The 21,940-nt window shown below is 41.1% G+C and overlaps 1 protein-coding gene across 2 annotated transcripts; it reads right to left on the bottom strand.

The window, feature by feature from the left end:
* Positions 1 to 1,566: 1,566 nt before the first annotated feature.
* On the bottom strand, positions 1,567 to 19,709 carry col1a1b (collagen, type I, alpha 1b). 2 transcript variants are annotated; one of them, NM_001282889.1, is given in 51 exon segments: positions 2,439 to 2,856; positions 2,963 to 3,205; positions 3,303 to 3,493; positions 3,594 to 3,876; positions 3,958 to 4,065; positions 4,172 to 4,225; positions 4,533 to 4,640; positions 4,762 to 4,815; positions 4,913 to 5,020; positions 5,100 to 5,153; positions 5,292 to 5,399; positions 5,653 to 5,760; positions 5,854 to 6,015; positions 6,114 to 6,167; positions 6,300 to 6,353; positions 6,576 to 6,683; positions 6,821 to 6,874; positions 6,993 to 7,046; positions 7,422 to 7,529; positions 7,780 to 7,887; positions 9,336 to 9,434; positions 9,541 to 9,585; positions 9,700 to 9,753; positions 9,860 to 9,913; positions 10,087 to 10,140; positions 10,242 to 10,295; positions 10,448 to 10,546; positions 10,634 to 10,687; positions 10,772 to 10,870; positions 11,029 to 11,082; positions 11,348 to 11,455; positions 11,554 to 11,607; positions 11,711 to 11,809; positions 11,895 to 11,939; positions 12,044 to 12,142; positions 13,336 to 13,389; positions 13,560 to 13,604; positions 13,767 to 13,820; positions 13,995 to 14,039; positions 14,149 to 14,202; positions 14,297 to 14,350; positions 14,599 to 14,652; positions 14,886 to 14,939; positions 15,255 to 15,308; positions 15,487 to 15,531; positions 15,625 to 15,687; positions 16,266 to 16,358; positions 17,142 to 17,180; positions 17,306 to 17,322; positions 17,892 to 18,080; positions 19,480 to 19,694. In NM_001282889.1, coding segments are annotated over 51 exon segments (4,335 nt in total). In that variant the 5' UTR covers positions 19,562 to 19,694; the 3' UTR covers positions 2,439 to 2,709.
* Between the last annotated feature and the right edge of the window lie 2,231 nt (positions 19,710 to 21,940).

The following is a 21,940-nucleotide window of genomic DNA, read 5'->3' as shown; positions in this document are numbered from 1 at the left end:
GCTGTAGCCCATCTGCCTCAAGGTTCAGCATATTTCTTGTTCAAAGATGCTCTTTAAACATGGTTGTAACAAGTATTTGAGCTATTGTTGCCTTCCTATCAGCAAAAAGCAGTCCAGCCATTCACCACTTTCTCTTTTTTAAACCATTCTCTGTGAACCCTGGGAAAGCTGGGAAAATCCCAACATATAAGCAGTTTCTGAAATACCCCAACCAGCCAGTCTGGCACCAACAACCATGCCACGTTCAAAGTCACTGAAATAACATTTCTTACCTAATCTGCTTGAGTTGAAGGGCATTTATTTCACCATGTCCTAAATGCGGTGAGTTCCTGCCATGTAATTGGCTGATTAGATATTTGTGTTAATGAGCAGTTGAACCCTAATAAAATGGCCGTGAGCAGACAGATACATTTGGGTTGTCGCTGCTAGGCAAGTAACCCCAGCAGAAGGGGTTACATGAAGAGGATGTGGGACCTATGGAACCTTCGATACCCAGCATCCAGAGAGAGAAGTGCACGAGAAGATGTCAAGGGTGAAGGTAACAGTGGTTCCCATGGTAATCGGAGCACTCGGTGCAGTGGCTCCCAAGCTAAGCAAGTGGCTCCAGCAGATAGCAGGAACAACATTTGATATCTTAAGCTGTGATGTTCTGATTCACAGTATAATTTTGTTTGTTTTCTTTCTTTTGTTTGCTTCTTATCCTGACTGACTTTACACGAGTGATGTTGTTTTTGTCTATAAATATCTGTTTTCTAAGTCACCTCATCTTGTCCCCTCGTCACATTCTGTGAGTCGGGCTGTAACAGTATGAACCACTAATCAAATTTGCCAGTAAATTGTCTAGTGACAAAGCAAACTATGAAGAGATCAGTTCAACAGTTTACAGATCATTCATCACTCATGGCTAGATCAAAAAGAGGTTCACCCTCTTCTTAAAGGGTTGCAGCTTTTATCTGGTTTTGCAGGATGAAAGCCTATGACGCCTGCAAATGATAACAACTTTGCAGTGCACTGCAGCAGTAATATTCTTCCCAGTTTGCTTCTGTGCTTTGCCTGCAGGAAGCAGCTGTTGTTACATTGGACATCCAGAAGAGGTCGCTGGTGGTGTATCTTCATCTGGTATGGGCGTTTTCTCTTCTGGTCTGAGGACAAACGTTCATTTCTGCAAAATTAGCTCCTTGTTTTTCAGTGTGACAAGGAAAAAACTATGGCTGCATCACTGATAATCTTGTTACAGTAAATTCAAACTGCATTTTGCAGTATTTTAGGTTTGGTTTCTTAAGAAATTTAGCTAAGGAGCCAATAACTTTTTTAGGCATAAAAAAAAGGCTAGAATTTGGTACATTGGCCTTGTTTTCACTGCTGCTTAACAAAAAAGTAGTCAGTGCAACTGTTGTGGAACAGTTGATTTCTAAACACATGGACAAAATTGCTTCTGTATCTCTCGGCCAGAGACCTAGCTCTCTAAAAAAAATCCAAAAAAACAGCATCAGCGTGAGCTATCTTCTCTAAAACCTCAGTTTCACAACAGTTGCAAAACAGGACAGTGAAAACTCTGCCACTGAGTAGACCACTTCACATGCTTTATTTCAGCACCCAAAATAATTAAAAACATCTTGATTTATTATACATGTACAAAATAAGTACAGAATCTCTCTTTTAAACCATGAAAGTGGGTCTGCTTCAAATTCTTTTTTAAGAAACCCTTCGCAAGAAAGACATCAACAAACAACATAAACAACAGGGTGGGAGATGTGTGCTGTTTGGTTTTTGTTTTTTTTAGTAAAGAGGAGTTTTCCACAGGGGCAAACAGACAGAAAGATCAACACTGAACACATGGGCATGGAAAATGATATTGAACCAGACATATTTGCATGCAATACAATTGCAGTGATCACTTTTTCAGAGGACCTCTGTTATCAAACCAACACTTAAGAAGAAAACAATTGCACTGCATAGACAACAAGACAAGGAGTCAATTTAGTAGCACCAAAGGTTCTGCAGGCATTAAGTGGCAATGATTCCAGTACGACAGTGTGAGTTTCACCATCAAACACCAATAGCTGGACCTCATTGAATCGGTAATAGCACCTTTGAATGGTTTTAGTGTTCCCCCAATAGACTTGTGGTGTGTGACATAGCAAAAAGTGGGGGTGATGTCTTGTTATGAGGTAGCCATCTAGATTTTGCAATGAAGGTGAGCTTTTTAGTCTTGCTCTTTTGCTGGTGTTTGCTTTGTCTGCTCAGCGTTCAGGTGTTTTTCTCATTAATTTAGAACAAGAAGACACTTCACACTTTTTACAATTTATTTAACACCAGAAAAATGGTACATATCATTTGTTGTTTTCAATGTCCTTCTGCAGTGGTAGAAAATGGCAAAAGTCACCTGTGTTTCATTGCATGTGCAGATCTGGGTTGTTTTTTTTTTGTTTTTCTTAATCTCCGGGGGGAAATTTTACACAAGCATATATTATTTTCTTGTTGCCAGTGAAAACAAAAGATTCTTTTTAAAGTGTCCTCGTAGTTGGTTTCGTTTGAAGTAGCAGTCCCAAAAAAAACTTCTCATGATTGGAAAGACACAAACACTGTCTTCAGTAGAGTGGTTTTAAGCATGTGGACCAATGGCAGCCAAATGAATGCATAGAAAGAGGATTTAGAGATGACTGCTAGAAAAAAAACAACAATGTCATGTCCATATTTCTTTCATTTTTACAAGAAGCAAACAGGGCCAACTTGGACGCCAAATTCCTGATCAGGTGCACCAACATCCATAGGAGCAATGTCAATGATGGGCAGGCGGGATGTTTTTGATGTCTTGTAGTCAATGACTGTCTTGCCCCATGTGCCAGTGTGTGACTGTGGAGAGAAACAGAAAAGAGAAAATGTAAGACATTAGTTTCTCTTTTCTAATACTTGGATGATGTGTAAGTGTAGCCCTGGGGCAAAGAGAGGGCACACTCACCGTGCAGCCATCCTCGCTGACACTGTATGTGAAGCGGCTGTTGCCCTCCGCTCTGATCTCGACGTCGTTGGATCCCTGGAGAAGCAGAGCCTTCTTCAGGTTGCCGGTGGCGGAATCCATGTAGGCGATGCTGTTCTTGCAGTGGTATGTAACGTTCTGAGAGGCCTGGTTGGACATCAGGCGCATGAAAGTCATCTGGATGTTGACATCCTCGGGATCAGCTCCATCGCTGCCATACTGGAACTGCGTGACGGAGAGAGGAGAAGCATGCATAGTGTCACAGGCCTAATAGTAAAGCATGAATACTGTCCAGGTTTGTTCATTTGCTCTGTTTTCTCACCTGGAATCCACCGGTCATGGACTCGCTGAACCAGACGTGCTTCTTCTCTCTGATGTTCTTGCTGAGGTACCAGTTCTTCATGGGGATGGTGGACTCGCTGGGGTAGACACAAGTCTCACCAGTCTCCATGTTGCAGTGGACCTTGACGGCATCCAGAGGAGAGCCCTGGTTGGGATCAATCCAGTACATGCCTGTAATACAGGGACATCAAAAAAAGAAAGTCTCATGCTGAGCTCACCCTCATGTTATACTTTATCTAAAGGCTGTGTCAGAGAATTGATCTGCGCTCACCGCTCTTCCACTCAGGGTGGCACATCCTCAGATCACGGCACATGCGGGCTGGGCTCTTCTGGGTACCGTCTGGGCTGCGGATCTTCTCGACCTTCTGTGTCAGGGTCTTAAGGGTGGTGTCAACCTCCATGTCACGATCGCGCATGACATTAGGATCATCAGCGCGGTAGTGGCCACCACGCAGGGGATCAGGGGCCTTCTCCTGAAGAGGCTGGCTGACGAACTCAAATCCACTGCCGGGAGGTCCAGGAGGTCCAGCGGGTCCGGGAGGTCCAGGAGGTCCCTGTTTTGAGACACCAGGGGTTGCTTAACTTGTCTGAAGGTATAAGAATATGGATAAAGTAATGATAACTGCTCAACTTACAGCAGGTCCCATCTCTCCATTGCGACCACGAGGTCCAGGAGGTCCAATGGGTCCAGGAATACCGTTCACACCATCCTTACCAGGGGCGCCGTTTGATCCAGAAGGTCCCTGTGGAGGAAAACCAAATGATCACCTTTTGCCTTGAACTGATTAACAAATTTGAAGGAAAACTTTAAATAAAGAAAGTTTTGTGTTTGTTAACAGTAGTACTTACTCTAGGTCCAGCGGGTCCAGAAGCACCAGCAGGGCCTCTCTCTCCAGGGGGTCCCTAGAGACAGATGAAGATGCTAACATGAACTATGGTATAACAAAATATAGTAGAATATAGAAAATGTGATAAAATCAAGTTTAATAAGTCCATAAACCAATTTTAAAAAGTGAGACTGATTAATGTTGTATTTTACAAAACTCAATGATGCATGTAACTAGCAACTGTTTATAAGACCTTAATATACTTCAGTAAATATCCACCTGAACCTTAAATGCAAATCCAGCTGTGGGTAACAGGATAAATGCAGCTACCAGCACAAAGTTTTTATTTCTTCCAAAGTGCTAATGTGGTAACTGTTACTCACAGCAGGTCCGGGCAGACCAGATGCACCAGTGAATCCTCTGTGTCCCTTGTGGCCTCTCTCTCCAGCTTCACCAGCCTCTCCTCTGTCTCCCTTAGCACCAGCTGGACCCTGAATAAAAGAAAAAGAAGATCCAAGATGCCATCTCATCATTAGACAGTAATGAGTCTTCTTGAATATGTAAAATTTATGTTTCATATTAATAATACATAGTATACAATGAAAAACGTACAGCAGGACCACGAACACCAGCAGGGCCAGCGGGACCAGCAGGACCAGAGGGACCCTAAAGGAAAGAAAGATATGAACATATGAATTCAGAAAAAATCACAAGTGTGTTCATTATTTTTAATGTGCTCAAGGTAGCTACAAAGTGGACTTACACTCTCTCCACGGTCACCAGTTTTGCCAGAGGGGCCAACTCCTCCAGGAGCTCCAGGAGCACCAGGAGGTCCAGGGGGACCAGCCAAGCCAGTCTCACCACGGTCTCCCTATGAGTGCACATTTCCAGTGAGAAAATAGTTTCATGCAGGTCAATATTATCAAATTAGCCAAGTTAAATGGGGTTACCTTAGGGCCGGAAGGACCATCACGACCAGGTGCACCATCATGACCAGGAGATCCCTGTGGAAGTAAAGCAGTAAAGATGTTCGCCAGTGAAACTGAATTTGTGGGAATTGTGAGTGCATTTTTAAATGTACTCCCTGAGTAGCCCGATTAGCCTGATTAATGGTTAGAATACAGAAAAAAGGGACTTCTTACCTCACGACCAGCCTCTCCAGTTGGACCAGACAGTCCAGGGGGTCCAGCAGGTCCAGGGGCTCCGCGCTCACCGACAGGTCCAGATGATCCCTGCTTTCCAGGCTCACCCTAAAGAAAGTGAATAAGAAGTCAGTCCTCTAGATGCCTGTGGATGCTCTTTGCAGAGCTGAACCTTTCTAAGCACTACCGCATGCTGTTACTTTGATCTGTCATGTTTTAAGTGATGTAATTAACAGGGTCAAGAAAATGAACCAAGTAGTCTAAGTTTTTTTTTTTCATCTTCTGGTTGGGCTCACTGTACTGTCCCCTACACAGAAGCCCCCATATAAGCAGACATGAATGATTTCAGACACAAACTCACAGATGGTCCAGGCAGACCAGGGAAACCACGCTCTCCACGCTGTCCAGGGAGACCTACAATACCACGCTGTCCAGCAATACCTTGGGGTCCAGGGATACCAGGGGCACCCTGCACATAAGGAAATAACGGTAAGTTATGTTTTAGACTTTCAAAAAACACATAGAATATCTATTATGGACCAACAGGGTAACAGTGACTTACAGGGGCTCCATCAGAGCCAGCAGATCCTTTCTCTCCACTAGGTCCTGGGGGTCCAGCAGCACCAGCCTCACCTGGGCGGCCAGCAGGGCCAGTCTCACCACGAGCTCCCCTTGCTCCATCTTTGCCAGTAGGTCCTCCGGGTCCAGGGGCTCCACCAGCTCCCTGGAAACAACACACAATGTTATGGTAACATAAAAATCACTGATGACTGTTCCAATATAACATAGATAGATCGCACTAAAAAATGATCAGAAACTCACAGCAGGGCCAGGGGGTCCAACTCTTCCAGCAGGTCCAGGGAAACCAGTAGCACCCTAGCAAGACACACAGCCGAACCAAATACATGACCAATGAAGCTTTAAACAACTTAAGTAACTGTAACTGCAAATAATCTCATTGAGTTTGTAAGTCAGAGTGTCAAAAGAAAAATATGAACGAATACTTACAGGGGAACCAACACTACCACGAGCACCTTTGGGTCCAGGAGCTCCAGCAGGTCCCTGTTGACAGAAATATTTGCAAGTGAGGCATCTAATACCAACAATGCTAATTAAAATAGGAAAAATGTGAATGTTTATGTAAACAGTGTATACAATTCATTATGAACACAATAATGAATCTACAGTGCAAAAACCCCCAGAACATTTTATTCCATTTATTCTATTCCATTCACTATATATTCACCAGATGTATACTACAAATCACAATGAAGGTCAATCTACCTGAGGACCAGAAGCTCCAGCAGGTCCGGTAGGTCCAGGAGGACCAGCGTCTCCCTTGGGTCCACTGTCACCACTCTCTCCCTTAGCACCAGGCTGACCATCAACACCCTGAGGTTGGAGATGAAAAGAAGAAATGCATCAATATGTGGCTTTTTTTGGGTCTCAAATCTTATCAAAAGTCAACAAATTTGTTTAGTATTTTAATTTTTTTTAAGCATCTAAATTAGTGAAAAAAAGGGGCTTACAGGAGGTCCAGCAAATCCGGCAGCTCCAGCAGGTCCAGGCTCACCACGGTCACCCTGTTGAAGTAATAAAGAAAGGCCATTCAGTCATAATAATGTGCATATCAGAGTTATAAATATTTTGATTGTTTTCCCCCAGGTTTTAATCTGATTTTGAGTTTAGAAAAGAACTTACAGGGGAACCACGAGGACCACTAGGTCCAGCAACTCCAACAGCACCAGCCTCACCCTAAAACCAGAGGTGAAGGAGAAAAAAGGGGGTCAGCAGGCACACTGGTTGCTAATCCCAATCACTTATTTTATGATCAATGACACATGCAGATAAACCACATTAAAGCCAAAATTAAGTAAAGCACTGAATTTCTATTTAACTCGTGGTTGATCTTATTATCTTTTAGTATTCCATTAATTTGGCATGCTTTTCATCATATTTAATATAATTCTGACATTGACTTATGCATACTGTAAGTATGAGTAAAAATGTAAGACTACTAACAAATTTCACTCCAGACACCAAAATTGAATGAAGAAAGGGTCCTGTAAAATGATTAAACTTGAACAGCTAATATTTGAAGGCCAAAACAATTTTTTTTTCCAATCTCACCTTCTCACCCTGAGCACCAGGAGGTCCGGGGACTCCAATAGGACCGGTCAGACCACGTGGGCCATCTTTGCCAGGGGCACCATCAACTCCCTTGCCACCAGGCTCACCCTAAAAAGAGAAAGGTTACAAAAAGTTACTTGTGTTGATATAAAAATTACACAGCTACAGTGATTTGAATCATTACAACATTTCTAGAGTAATTAAATCTATATTAAATATTGGGAAAACATGATACAAGATTTCACATGATATAACAGGTATAATACATAAGATATTTTATCTTCACTGAGCTTAAAAAAAATGTAATGATGAGAAAATCGAACTTTCTTTATACGAATGGGATTGGTGTGATACTCACATTATCTCCTCTGGCACCAGGGAGACCAGCGGCTCCACGCTCACCAGGCATTCCCTGCATACCGGGGGCTCCCAAACCACCGGGGGCACCAGCAGCACCAGGCTCTCCCTGGGTACACACAAAAACAGGAAGACTCACATTGTTATCCAGCTAACACAGTTCACTGGAGCTCAACAAATGAACCATGTTGGTAGATTTGTTTCTGTTATCATGAGCACAATGAGTTTAAGAAAAGGAGAATTTTGCTGGTCCTAAATCTTATTTTAGTTATTTGCACCGATGCCCAGTGGTTTTAGTTTTGAGACATTTGTTGTTTTGCAGCATTTTCTAGTTTCTGTAACTCATGGGTTAATTAGTTTTGCACTCAAAGCTGCAAAACTAAAGTGAAGAATTATCTTTACTGGTGAGACTTGGCATTACAGGCTGATCACCACCAGGTGATGGGTGTTAATGTGTTTTTCTAGATTTCTGATATTGCTCTCTGTTGAATCTTAACCTCAGGTTATTTCTGTCATAAAAGCAAATATAAATTAACCATAAAGTCACCTGCCGATAAAAAAAACACCTTTACTGCTACTGTTTTGTTTATACACATTTATGTTTAGCAGTTTCTTTAAACCTTAAGCATGTGAAGCCATAGACCAATGATAACATGTTGAAGCAGAAAGCTTGCTCTATATGCTCTAAATATATTATTGTTTATTCTTGAAATGAAAGAATATATAGACAAAATGCTAAAATTACCTTTTTTTTAAAGTACAGAGGAGGTAAAATCTATTGGCTTCATAGTGTGGTGGGTTACACCTTTACCTAACAGGCAAAAGATCCCTAGTTTAATCCCAGGAGAAGATTGGGGCTGCAACAGAAACCCTGCATAAGGATCTACCAAATCAAATATGTAGTGACAAAAACAGACCTGCAAACTGATCTACGATATACAGGAGTGTGTGTTTTTAACATATGAGTTTTGTGATGGTTTAATAGTGTTGCACAGCAGCTACAAACAGTAGATATTTTTTTATATGCGATCCAGGTGAGGTCTGGGTTGAAAAACATGTCCTCTATCTTTAAAATGCAAATAAATAGGAATATGACAAACATTTCTGACCAGAAAACATTACAGTCCCTTTGCAACATAAATAACTTGCTTCCTACTTTTAAGTCTTTATATAAATATGATTATTCTTGGTGCCATGTCCACTCTGAACATCTGATTTTTAATGAATGTGTCATTTAAATGTCCAGGCAGGCTGATTTATACTATAAAAGAAGAACTTTAAAACAAAGGGCAGAAATACTGAATAGTTTGCTCTCCTTGCTTTCTGAGAAAAGCTGGGAGTAGAAACACAACTTGAAAATATGCTGCACTGTTTTGTATGAACCTGAGTAAATATGTGTTTAGTTTTACAACTTGACATCAGGTAGATTTTTCTATTTTATTTCTGTGCCATTTCAAAAATGGACTGGATTTGACATGCAGCAAAAAAAAAAAAAAAGCAATCTCAAATGCCAAATCAGTAAAGTTTCTTCATTGTTTAGATGTTTTTCTGACCTACCTTAGGTCCATCGTTACCAGCGGGTCCAGGAGCACCACGGGGTCCGGTTGGGCCAGCAATGCCAGGTCCACCACGCTCACCAGGGAATCCTCTGTCACCCTGAAGGAAAGAAAGAACTCATCAGCCACAAAATGTTTTGCCAGTAAGTTGATGTCTACCACAGGAGCTGAAAATGGTTTGCTTCTGCAAGAGAGGGGATACTCACTCTTGGTCCAGCTGGGCCAGAAGGTCCTGCCTCACCAGGAGCACCCTGAATAAAAGAAGGAGAAGGGAGAGAGTTATGATGTCTGACTTACTGTGTCAACATGAAGACAGAAGGGGGAAAAAGCTGGTTCTAGTGTGTGCTTTGTAACTGACTACGTACCTGCTCACCAGGCTTGCCAGTCTCACCAGTAGAACCTTGGGGTCCAGGAAGTCCCTGCACAGGGATGAAAGGTACAATGTTTTAGGGTTATCAACTGACGTTATGACACAACAATAGATATGAGAGCGCTGTGGCTGTTGGAATAATGTCTAAAACCCACCTGGAATCCAGGAGATCCAGCGGGTCCCTGCTCTCCTTTCTCTCCAGCAGGTCCCTAAACAAAAAGAGGAGAACAAAATGATACGATGCAAACTCTGATCCACCTTAAGTATCCATGTCAGCCATATAAAAGATACAACTATGGCCTCTGTCCTCTGATACATGAAAATACTCAAATGCTATGCAAACGTAATTATTTCTGTTTAATTATGCAGATAAGATACATACAGCGGGGCCAGAAGGTCCAGGAGCACCAACATCACCGTCTTTGCCTGGAGCACCCTGTGATTAAAAACAGCCAAAGGCTCAACTGTTACACTCTGTTTCCACTATTATATTAATATATACTGTCTTTAATGGTGGGACTAAGTATAATTACTTACAACAGCGCCAGCAGGTCCAGTTGCACCTCTCTCACCAGGTTTACCAGAATCACCCTAGTAAAAAGAAACAAGTGCATATTTATATCTGCCACATGGGGAAATTCTGCTCTATTATTTCTATTTAAACTAATTTCTATGGGCTAAAAAGAAAAATCACATTCATGACATCTGGAAAGACAATGAGCAGAAAAGCTCTGTAAACTCACAGAAGCTCCCTTGGGTCCGGGGAATCCCATAATTCCAGGCTGTCCTCTGGATCCACCGGGGCCAGGAGGTCCAGGGCGACCATCTTGTCCAGGAGCACCCTAGATATGAAAAAAACAAAACAAAAAAATGAAGTTCTAAGAGTGATATAACATATAACATATGTTTATTTGAGGCTCAGTACTTACAGCAGGTCCAGCTTTGCCATCAGGTCCAGGGCTTCCAGGGCTACCAGTCACACCCTGAGGAGAACAGTTCATGTGTAAGATTCATGACCAAAACATCACAGAAATGTTGCATTTGAAGAAATACATTGTCTTGCTAACCTTCAGTCCAGGGGCACCAGGAGCACCAGGGCTTCCAGACTCACCAGTGACTCCCTGAGCTCCCAATGGGCCAGGGGCACCACGCTCACCTGGGGCACCCTGTAATAGAAGTTAATAAAAGATCTAAAAGCTGTGATACTGGATACAATTTATGACTTAAATGATCAGTAATGGCTTGTTTAGCTATTCCGTTACCCGATAGGTTTGAATAAGTTGGAGTAAGGTGGCTAAGAGATGAATTTAGTTGACTAACTCACCTTGCCACCAGCACCTCCATCAGCACCAGGGAAACCACGAGCACCAGGGGCACCCTAATGGAAGAACAGAGACACCAACCATGTCATTAAAAGGGAAGTAGGTGCTGGGCTCCAACTACTAAGATGAATCCCCGTGGGAATTTAGCACACTGCAATTTCAGAACACTTTGTAGAAAAAGAAATCAAAGGGTTTTAACATGGACATTTTCAATTAAAGTGTTGGTTATTTTAATGCTGTTTTCCATAAGGCACACAAAAAGCAACACTAAGTATCCATGAGAAATTTTACATGGTTGAAGATAAAGAGGGACAAACATACACGCTCTCCAGGGGGTCCACGGGGTCCAGCACCACCAGGCTCTCCACGACCTCCTCTCTTTCCCTCCTCACCAGAGGGGCCAGGAAGTCCCTGAATTCCAGCGGGGCCCTGCAAAAGAAAGGAAATTTCATTAAACCAAGCATAAATTTATTATCTTGGCAAGATGCAGTGGGAACTGTTCAGGATCATTGTATTTTGAAGCTTACAGGCTCTCCCTTGGCACCAGGCTCTCCCTTAGGACCAGAGGGACCAGGGTCACCCTGTTGGCAGAAGCATACACATTTCATTTAGCTATCAGGTAATCTAGGATCTGTAAAATACTGACAAAAACATTAAAAAACACAAAATCAATTGCCAACGCACATTGTTACCCTTAGGGCCAGGAGCACCAACAGCTCCCTGAGCTCCAGCAGGACCACGAGCACCGGGGAAGCCAGGAGCACCAGCAATACCAGCAGCACCCTAGAGATGGACAATGTGGGGTGTAAGCACACTTCATGTGCAGGACTGAAATGGAATAAATGTAATCATTGTAAATGATACTTACAGGAGCACCCTTAGAACCAGGGGAACCATCAGATCCAGGAGCACCCTGTTAAAAGAGGAATAATATAAAATGTTGAAAGTTTTCAGCGTTTTCTTATTATAACATCTCAGATAGACATGATGGTATGTTTAAGTTGAGTAGCTACTCACAGCAGGTCCAGCGGGTCCAGCAGGTCCGGGGTTACCAGGCTCACCACGTGCTCCCTGGGGTCCCTCAGATCCACGGCCTCCTGGAGCACCAGTCTCTCCCTGTGCACAAAGATAAAAATATTTCATAAATCTGCACCTCCAATATTATGTCCATGCTCTGATAAAGGAGAAGGAGACCACGCTGAACATCAGAAACATAATTTAAAGATTAAATATTATATACATACATCAATATCACTCAAAAAACAGGCAATATCCTATCAAAACTATGGTGTATTGCTCTTGTCTATACAAGTGGAAAATAAAATGTATTTTGAGCGTAAAGCATGCACCTAACAATATTATTTATGAAGGAATTTGAGCACAAATAATGTGTGTTTTTAGAGACATAAAAGTCCTCACAATAATCCTAAAGTGATTTGTTTTATTTATCTAGAAAGAAACTTCAAACTACATGATTGTTCTGTCATCATGACTGCTTTTTTTTATTCTCCTCCTCTTTATTGCTAAAATAAACCAGGAATTTGTGACTTCATAGTAGGTGAAAGTTACAGGACATTTAAAATAGATCCTTCGGTAATGGCATCAGGAAGGAGAGACACCAGAGATTAACGTGCTATTAGAAGCCTACTGATGCCATCTGGTGGTTAGACTGTTCACCTGAAGTGTACAGCATTAGGCTAAATATGCTATTAGCAGTTTTACAGCTTGGGCAATAGGCAACAATCCATGCTAACCTTGGAGTATATTGTAATTCAAATGGCCTTAGGGTGAAATCTGGCCAGTGCCAAGAAGCTTTAGGCATTCAAAGAGCTTTACAGACCAGATGTGTAAGAAAAGAGTGAAGTGGGTTAAGCAGAGACCTTTCTCATGGGAGAGGAGAGTTTGAATTCCAGGCTAAGCCTGGAAGTCAAAGATGCATGACATTGGACACAAATTTCTCATTTTGGGAAATTCTGTGTTTCTTGAGTTAGATGTATGCAGCTTCTACACGATTCTTTCTAGGAAGTTTGTTCATTTTAAGTCCAAACAACGCATAATCACACAGAGTCCCCGGAATGATCTACTAATAAGCTACTAATAATTGGGGAGTTGATGAGACACCTAGTGAGGGATTAAGGGGATAATAAGCTAGAATATTGTCATGGTTCTCCAAAGCTTTCCTTGGCTACCTAAATTTTGAGATTAGACTTGAGAGAGCTTTACTGTCACCATTATTAATGGTGATAAATATAAAGGTCAACCAGGAAAGCTGTTATGATATTATATGTAAACTCTTTTGGGTGACTTACCTTAGCACCAGCACCGCCAGGGAATCCAGGGGGGCCAGCAGGTCCAGTAGGTCCCTGAAATTTAATATACAGCAAATTAAGACACAATGCTGAGCCACAAAAATTGTAATAAATTGATTGGAAAGCGTTTATGGTATGAATCTCTTACTAAAGCATTTTGTGGACAGATTTAAGTTATAGCCTCGAATGAATCTGAAATGAACAATGCAAAATGCAGTACTTACAGGAGGACCAGCAGGACCGGTGTTGCCATCATTACCACGAGCACCCTGCAGAGAGGAGAACAGATCACATCAAACATTTTCAGATCCAGCCAATAGTAAGACACTAAACATGAGAGAAGAACACAACCATCTCCCAGCTTTTGTGTTGTTTTTCAGTAGTAATTATGGGTCTTTTAATAAGTGACTAAGGAGAGGAAAAGTGCTTACAGCAGGGCCGGGAGCTCCAGGGCGGCCTCTCTCTCCGGGAAGACCACGAGCACCCTAGAAAAGACAAAAACAAACCAAGGTCACAAGAAGGTTTGGCCTAGATTTTGAAGATATGTGTTGGAAAAAATGACAGTGCTGCATCTAATCTGAACTATTATTACAAAACAGTGTTTAATCCTTAAAATGATTCATATGTCAACAATTTGATTAATGGGAGCAAAAACATACCAGGGCACCGGGGATACCATTCTCACCAGAAGTGCCAGGCTCTCCCTGTAAACAAATACAGGAAAAAGACAAGAGATCAGCTTTAAATTGTGGTTTTATAATGATGCAGACTAATATCATTTCACAATGAAATGCCATCATTGTGAAATCTTACCTTAGGGCCAGCAGGTCCAGAGTCTCCCTTGGCTCCATCTAGACCACTGAAGCCCTACAAAGAAAATTAGCGAGCATTTTAAACTCAGTCACCACTCATAACTGTTTAAAAGTGATTTTTATTTCTTTTTATTACTATTCAGACTCACTCTGTGTCCCTTGATGCCTGGAAGTCCAGGGGTGCCAGGGAATCCACGACCACCCTGCATGAGAAAAAGAAGAACGATGTGAATAACTTTGACTGCATTTGGAAGGTAGCAAAATGAGGCCTGGAAAACTGAACATAATGGATAAATATGTGGAAATTAATATATTTCATCCATCAAAAATTGGCACAACAACTTGTTTGTCCCTACATACATGCTGAATAACAGCTTTCTCATAAATGTCAGTTTAGGTTTCATTTTTGGCCTACAATCTCCTGACCTTTGCCCTAGTGGGAACCACTCACCTGAGGTCCGGCAGGTCCGCGCTCACCGGGGCGTCCAGGTTTGCCAGCCTCACCCTGTTGTAAACACACAGAGACGCGATGAGGAATATGAAGTAAGCTCGTGCAAGCAAACAATCAACAAAAACAATTACAGACCTCAACACATTTAAAAGAATGGCAATATCTATTTAGTGTAAAGGGAACCAATATTAGCTATGTGTCCCTGTTAGCTAGGCATGAAATTTCTGTATGAAGTGTCCTAGCAAACAAGCATAGACATGGAATAAAATTGTCAATAGATCACTTACATCATCTCCGTTCTTTCCAGGGGGACCAGAAGGACCACGAGAACCCAGTGGACCCTAAAAACACCAATAAATTACTGGATTAGCAAAACACACTGCTGACTATTTTAAGCAAGTGTCTGAATATGCTCTGTGCTGCTCTGGGTACAGAAGAGGGAATTGGTTGGCATGAAAAAAGTGATTTGTGTCAGTAGGTCAGTGATTAAAACAGGAAGTAGAATGAATACAGGAAGTATTCTGTCTAAAGACTTTCTGGGGTTCATAACCGACTTTTACACTAGCTCGAACTGGAAAACGGCACAGAGGCGTGCTGTGGTAATCACAGACAAAACGAGGGAAGCAAAGATTTAGAAGAACGTCATGTATACTCACAGAAGCTCCGGGCTCACCAGGCTCTCCAGGAGGTCCAGTGAAACCCTGAGGACCCTGAGGGACAACAGAGAAACATATCAGTGTAATAGCTTCTTTAAAGTATTCATTTTCCTGTTTTACATCTAAAGCGAGAAAACATGTAGGGAAGAAATGTCTAGCCTATTGTAATTGCATGGTTTTACAAATGCATGAAATACTTGGACTACCATTTATTTAATAGAGAAATACTTACAGGAGGGCCGGAAGGTCCAGGAGGACCACGGGGACCCATAGGACCCTATTGACGAAGGCAGAGAAAAAGCCAATAAATACTTGCACCTATACATAATTATCAAATGAAGGTATTTTGAGAGAGATAAAACCTACTTACTATTGGGCCAGGAACAGGTGGGCCACTAGATTTTGAGGGGTCAGAATATTGAGGAGAGAAGTTCTGTGGGAGGAGCACACAAAGAGTTAATCACCAAACACCTCAGGGTACAGTTACTGACCCAATGTAGTGGAAGACAACAGAAGAGCATAAAAAAACTTTGCACAGCACACCATCTTCCCCCCTACTGTTAGGTCACTGTTGTATGTTACATAGTCACTTGCTAACACACATCCTATAGTGTAAAGACTCGTTTTCTAAGGTAGGAATAGGATGTTCTGTACGGAAATCAATATGATCTATTAAAACATGGACATTTTAAAAAAGTACAAATCCTTTTATGTATCAGTTCAGGTCACTAGATAGACTTCAAGCACTCTTCACTTTGAGACATTAATGTGAGGAGAAGGGAGCTGTCAGTACTCTCAGTGCTGAAATACACATGGAGGAACTGTCCCAGCTTTTGCTCTCTGGCATTAAGTTAAATCTTCAGCACCTTGATAATTAAATTGGCGTTCAGTATAGAACTGAAGACAATCCATGCCAGATGGCAGACGTAACATGGAAAAATGAGATGGGTCTCTTTTGTCGTCAACAAAACTCAGTCCCTGTTCTGGATGTTCTGATGTGATGATACTTACTCCGCCAAGGCCAGGGGGGCCAGGGGGGCCAGGGGGTCCAGGTGGGCCAGGATCGCCAGGGATTCCATTAGCGCCGGGATAGCCAGGAAGACCCTGGAGAAAAAGGATTCATTAGCAATATTCAGGGCTAATTATTTCAGTTATTTTTCCTAATTTCACAAAGCTGAATAACAAATATAAAGGCTTTTAATGTAAATTCTATGAGTTACAATATAAAGCAATAAAAAGAAGGACTGATGTTGTGCTGTTTTAAGTACTTAAAACTAAAAGCTTCAAAGATGGCCTAATGTTTCTCCTCCTCCAATTTCTCTTTAATGATTTGTGAAGTTTGCAATGACCTTTTGACCTTCTGACCTAATTATCAAAGGTCATCAGTAACAAGCAGCTTCATCAGAAAATCAGTTCATCAAATCAGTTTGTGAGGGCTCACTTAGCTGATGCATAGTGATTGCGTCCATTTTGACATTTTTAGCTAGTGAAGAATATAGGAAACAAAACAAGGAAACAAACATTCTCCTTCTAAAAACAAACACAACCAGCCACCTGTTATGCACCAATTATGGTGATTCAAAAGATTTGGATTAAAATGTTACTAAAGCTGAATAAAATAGTATTATGTCTCATGAGAACAGCAAAAACCAGCCCTCTTTGTTTCAACAAATGTCAGAAGAAAACCATATTTTTGAAAGCGATAATAGACCCTTTGTCAGTTTTAAACAGACAAATGCTCAGGTTTGTCTATATACATATATATATATATATATACATATATATACAATCTTTATAAAAAAACTTATCTGTCACTTGTACTGACAGACAAAAAGATGTCTTCAATAGTGTGAATATTTTTAATAATTTAAATAATGCAGAACCTACCGGGTCTCCCTTGGGGCCAGTGGGTCCTACGGGAGTTGACTATGGACAGACGGAAAAGTGAAGTTAGACTAATTCATAGACAACATAATTAAATATAATAATAATAATTATGACACATGCACCTCGGACTAATAAAAATAATAATCATCAAAAGGGAAAGGTACCTCAGTATATTCTTGACCTGGAAACAAACAGAAAAAAACATGTCAGCACCTCTTTAATGTTCATAGGAGACACATTTACTCATATTTAAAGATAATGGAAAAAGTGAAAGTGATGGGTAACTGTAAGCAATAAGTTGTGTGTAGTTATTGTGAGTCAGGGCTGAATCATCCATGAAATGCTGTATTTTTCATGATTATCAACTCCAACCCAATCTAAAACTTAACTGCTAAGTAATGTTTGCAGTGGTAAAAATAGGAGAGTAGGTATAAGTTCTGCAGAACCCTCTACTTTCACTGCATATGTGGACTGAATGGGAAATTATATGATCATTGCCAAACTTTGCCAAAGAGCAGGGATAATCCATTGTTAAAAGAATTCACATTTAAAAATTTAGGGATCAAAACGTAATCCAAAATGATGTTCTGAATGGAAAGTCCTCAAACAAGCAGGCAGATAGGCAGGCAGGAAGGCCAAGGGCCTTGAGTCCTTTTGAGGGCAGAAAGCCATGGCTGGTCAAAGATGGAGCAAAAGGGAAAGTGGGTGGTGCCACAAAGCTAAATAAGGCTCGAAATTGGTGATCAGTACCATCAGGGCAGATAGGGCAGCACTCTCCGTCTGGAATAATGGGATCGGCGCAGTCGGATGTGTCCTCACAGATCACCTCGTCGCACATGACGGTTCCGCTGTCGCAGACGCAGATCTGGCAGGGTTCTGGTTTCCATACATCCTTGTCGTTGTACAACTGTCCATCTAATGTGCAGCTGCCAAATGTTCCTGACAAGAAAATCACGATGAGTCAGGCGATAATGTGATGAGAACACGAGTTCTAGAAGTTAGTACAACTAATTTGTGTTTAGATTGGATAGTTTGGCATTTGCTACAACTGCACAGGTGTACATTATGGTGGATGGGCTTTTGCTTAAAAACTGTATCAAATTCATATAAAAGATAAAGGGAGCTAGTACCACGTAGACCAGACTCTAAATAACACAAACACAAAGTTGGCATATTTTATATAAAAACGGTGGGCAATATTGCATAGGCTGTTATTGACCTTAGAAATTTGAGTGTTTGGTGACTGATTTGTGATCAGGAAACGAGCATATAACAAACATCCACGCACATCTACAGGAACGCCATATAATTTGAGCCTGTCAAATATAGAAATTCTGGCTGCAGAGAGATAAGGGGTAGTAATGGTCTTGTCCAACTGTCCTACGTAGATGGTCCCTCCTCAAAAATTTGATTATACCTCTGAACGGAAACTTTCGTGGGGCCTACGCAGATGTCAGGCGGTGCATATGAGGGTGGGCCACAGAAATGGGAGGATAATGCACAGTTCCAGTATTTGCCACAAAGTGGCGCTGTTACCCTGCAAAAAAAACACCTTCCGCGCCCTCGCCGCTTTGGTAATTAATTGACGTCTAGACTGGCGTTTTTAACGGTCGACGTCAGACTTAAGCGATTTTTCCATTCTCGCTTTTTTTCAGGTAACCATGTCCAGTTTTACACAACCTGGAAAAACGTTTAATTCAGTGTGCTTCTTAGACATTACTGCAGAAGTTGTACCCTTTCAACTGAAATAGTAATTCCTCACACTTGATTACCAAACAAATTTCTGTCTGCTCTCTTTTGATGCGTTTTTGGTGAACTGTTGATTAAGGATTAAGTCTTACAGGCTTTGATGCATGCTTATCAGCTAGAAGGCAACCGTATAAAACTAGGGAAGACTGCTTTCCAGATAAAGCAGATATATACGATTTGTTTTATCAGACTCATTCGCCTATCTAAATTTTCTTCATGCTTGTGCTTCAGATCTCATGGAGCCATTGTCCTGTCACTGCGCATCAGATACAATGCAGCTGCTCCCTTCAGGTTTGCACTCCAGCAGGAGGACGCACACTGAGCATGTATCTGCACGCCAGTGAAAGGAGCAGACAATAATGGAAAAAATCCAGTCTATAAATTCCTACTCGCTTCCAAGTCCCCAAAGAAACCACCAAAACGCCTCACTGTGTAACAACTTTCACCAAGTCTGCCCACTGGAGTCGGGTATCCCGCAGAGGACGATCAGCTCCAGCAAACTGCTCAGCATCCTTTGCTGGCTATCCACATCCTGAGGGTGCCAACGCTCCAAAAACAACTCAAATCAATGTTTGAAAGTGATACTTACTATCATCCTCGCCTTGACCTCTCGCCAAAAGCACTGTTGCGCTGAGCAAAAGCGCTAACCGAATATCCACAAAGCTGAACATGTCTAAATATTAGACATGTAGATTCTTTGCGGAAAAGGGGAATCCTCTATCTCCTCAGACACCACTCATATACGGTAGGGTCCGGTCTGTGTGTAACTCCAATCCAGACCCTAGCAGAAACTCCCTACTGCCTAAACAAATGAGTTAACTTGGCTTTTATATGCCTAAACTTTTGGGGAGGTCCTGTGCGCAGCAGATAACTTGTACATGTTCAAGTCAGAGGCCCTCCTTCATCAGAGAGATGGGCCGTCTTAGAACATGTCAAACAAGTTCACGTTTCAGCTCAAACGTGGATGATGAGGAAAGGCATCATTTACACGCCGTCTCTCCACCGCGCAGACGTGTTTTATCTTCTTAACGCTCCGTGGATTTTCTTAATTGACACTCGTGTTGAGGCGTTTTGTCTTTCCCGTGTTCATCGATATGCTGAGCAGCTGTTTGCTTTCAGATGTGCAGGAAGTTGAGTTCTTTTTCATTGTTTTATTTCATGACGGGTTTTTTATTTTATTTATTTATTTTATATATGTAAAGGGTTCAACGCAATGTTTGAGGAATTCAGCCGAAGAGAAGTTTGCGTAACTTATGCACGAAGAGTAACAAGATTAAACAGGATATTTTGGGACTCCTTACTTGTTTGTAGAGAAACATTTTGTGTATGTATATGTAAATGTATTCAATTCAAGTAAATTTATACAAACTTAAGCTCAAAGAAATTACTTTTATGGTATTATGGTCCATTTCTTTATTCTTGGGGCCTAAACACTTTCGAGTATCAAGCATCTGCAGGACATTCCAGATTACACCAGTGTTCTGTGTGTACAGAACGTATGTGTTCATATTCAAATAAAGTACTTTACATATATTGATTAAATCCAGTTACAAGTATAAGTAACTGCAAGTTTAATGCCTTCACAAAATATTAACGTATTATAACCCGTTATGTTTCCCCTAATTATCTTAACTCTTCCTCAACCAGCAATAACATTGCTTACAGATTTGGTGTTCTGTTGGCATTAGCAACAACCAATAAGAAAGATTGACACAGTTTGAAAACATCCATATTTCTGTTTCAAAAGCTCCCATTCCCCAAAAACATAGGACATCCCATGATGTTAGAGATGGAGAAGGAGGGAAAGAGAGAGAGAGAAGAAAATCTGGCAAGTCCACAAAGCAGTCTGCTTGAACTGTGGACACGTTGCAGCTTCTGCAACTACAGTGTGGCCCAATCTGACCTTTCATTTACTCTGCCTCTTTCTGCTTCATCTTTTTGGGTTGTTTTTTTTTTTTTACATTCAAGCTATCTTGTTCTCCATTAAGTGGAAACAGTGAAGATATAAGAAACAATATTGACGATACAATGATGATGTAGGAGATTCCATCAGGAACTGATCACAAGAGGAAAAAAGCATGTTAGATTGTCGATTCAGCATTGGGAAAAAAAAATAAGTTGTTGAGAGTTTTTTTCAGTTTTGTCATCCCCAAATTAAAGGAAATCTTTTAATTTTAAAAAACCTCATACCGACATAAAAAGTACTATGCATACTGCAGTGAAGTTAAGTCCCATGGCTATATACTAGACAGTATATATCATTCCACCTGGAGCAATAAAGACAAGAGAAAAACATAAAAACAATAATAGTGCAAACAAGGCCCAAAACCACCATGCCACCTATTGTAAAGAATTGTTCCTATGGTAATTTATTACACATGAAATTTAAAAATAGCACATGTTAAATTGTAGTTTCATACCAGCCAGCAACAACCCTGTAAACAGAATAAAAATCATCTTGAATATTTACAGAAGCATTACTTAAGCAATCAATATTTTTAATGCTACTCTGAAGAAGTGCATATTTGCATGAAGACAGCATTAGATAAATTGTCAGGTTGCATAAATCTTCACAGTTTTTATATTTATTCAGCAGTCTATACAATTGAGCGGGGTTGTTTAGTGATTTTGTATTAAGTAAACAGATCAGGTTATGCACTCAAACACCTGCTAATAAACATACAGCGGTCAATTTTACTTTCAGAGCCAACCTAAAAGTTTTCTCTTTACCACCCAGAAGGTTATTTGTTCTCCTAAGTTACAGCTTATGTTATGCATTTGTGCAACATCCACTGGCTTTCTGAGGTCAAAGATACTGATTTGTAACATAAATGAGAATACTGTAAAAAAAAGAAAAAAAAAAGAAAAAAGTATTTTAACTTCAAATAAGAATTTACGAGACAACAGAGTAACTTGTGCAGCATATAAATAAATCATGAATTAGAAATGGCTCCAAGTGACAATTTTGAATGTGCACTGAAGGAGTTCAAGACTTTTAGTGTGGGAATGCTTTCCGGGGATTGTAAATGAAAATAGGGAAGTCCTGCTGT

Source organism: Oreochromis niloticus, linkage group LG8 (genome assembly GCF_001858045.2).
Source record: "Oreochromis niloticus isolate F11D_XX linkage group LG8, O_niloticus_UMD_NMBU, whole genome shotgun sequence".
Classification (NCBI taxonomy): domain Eukaryota; kingdom Metazoa; phylum Chordata; class Actinopteri; order Cichliformes; family Cichlidae; genus Oreochromis; species Oreochromis niloticus.
The sequence above is the reverse complement of the archived record's forward strand: the minus strand, read 5'-3'. Positions and strand labels throughout refer to the sequence as shown.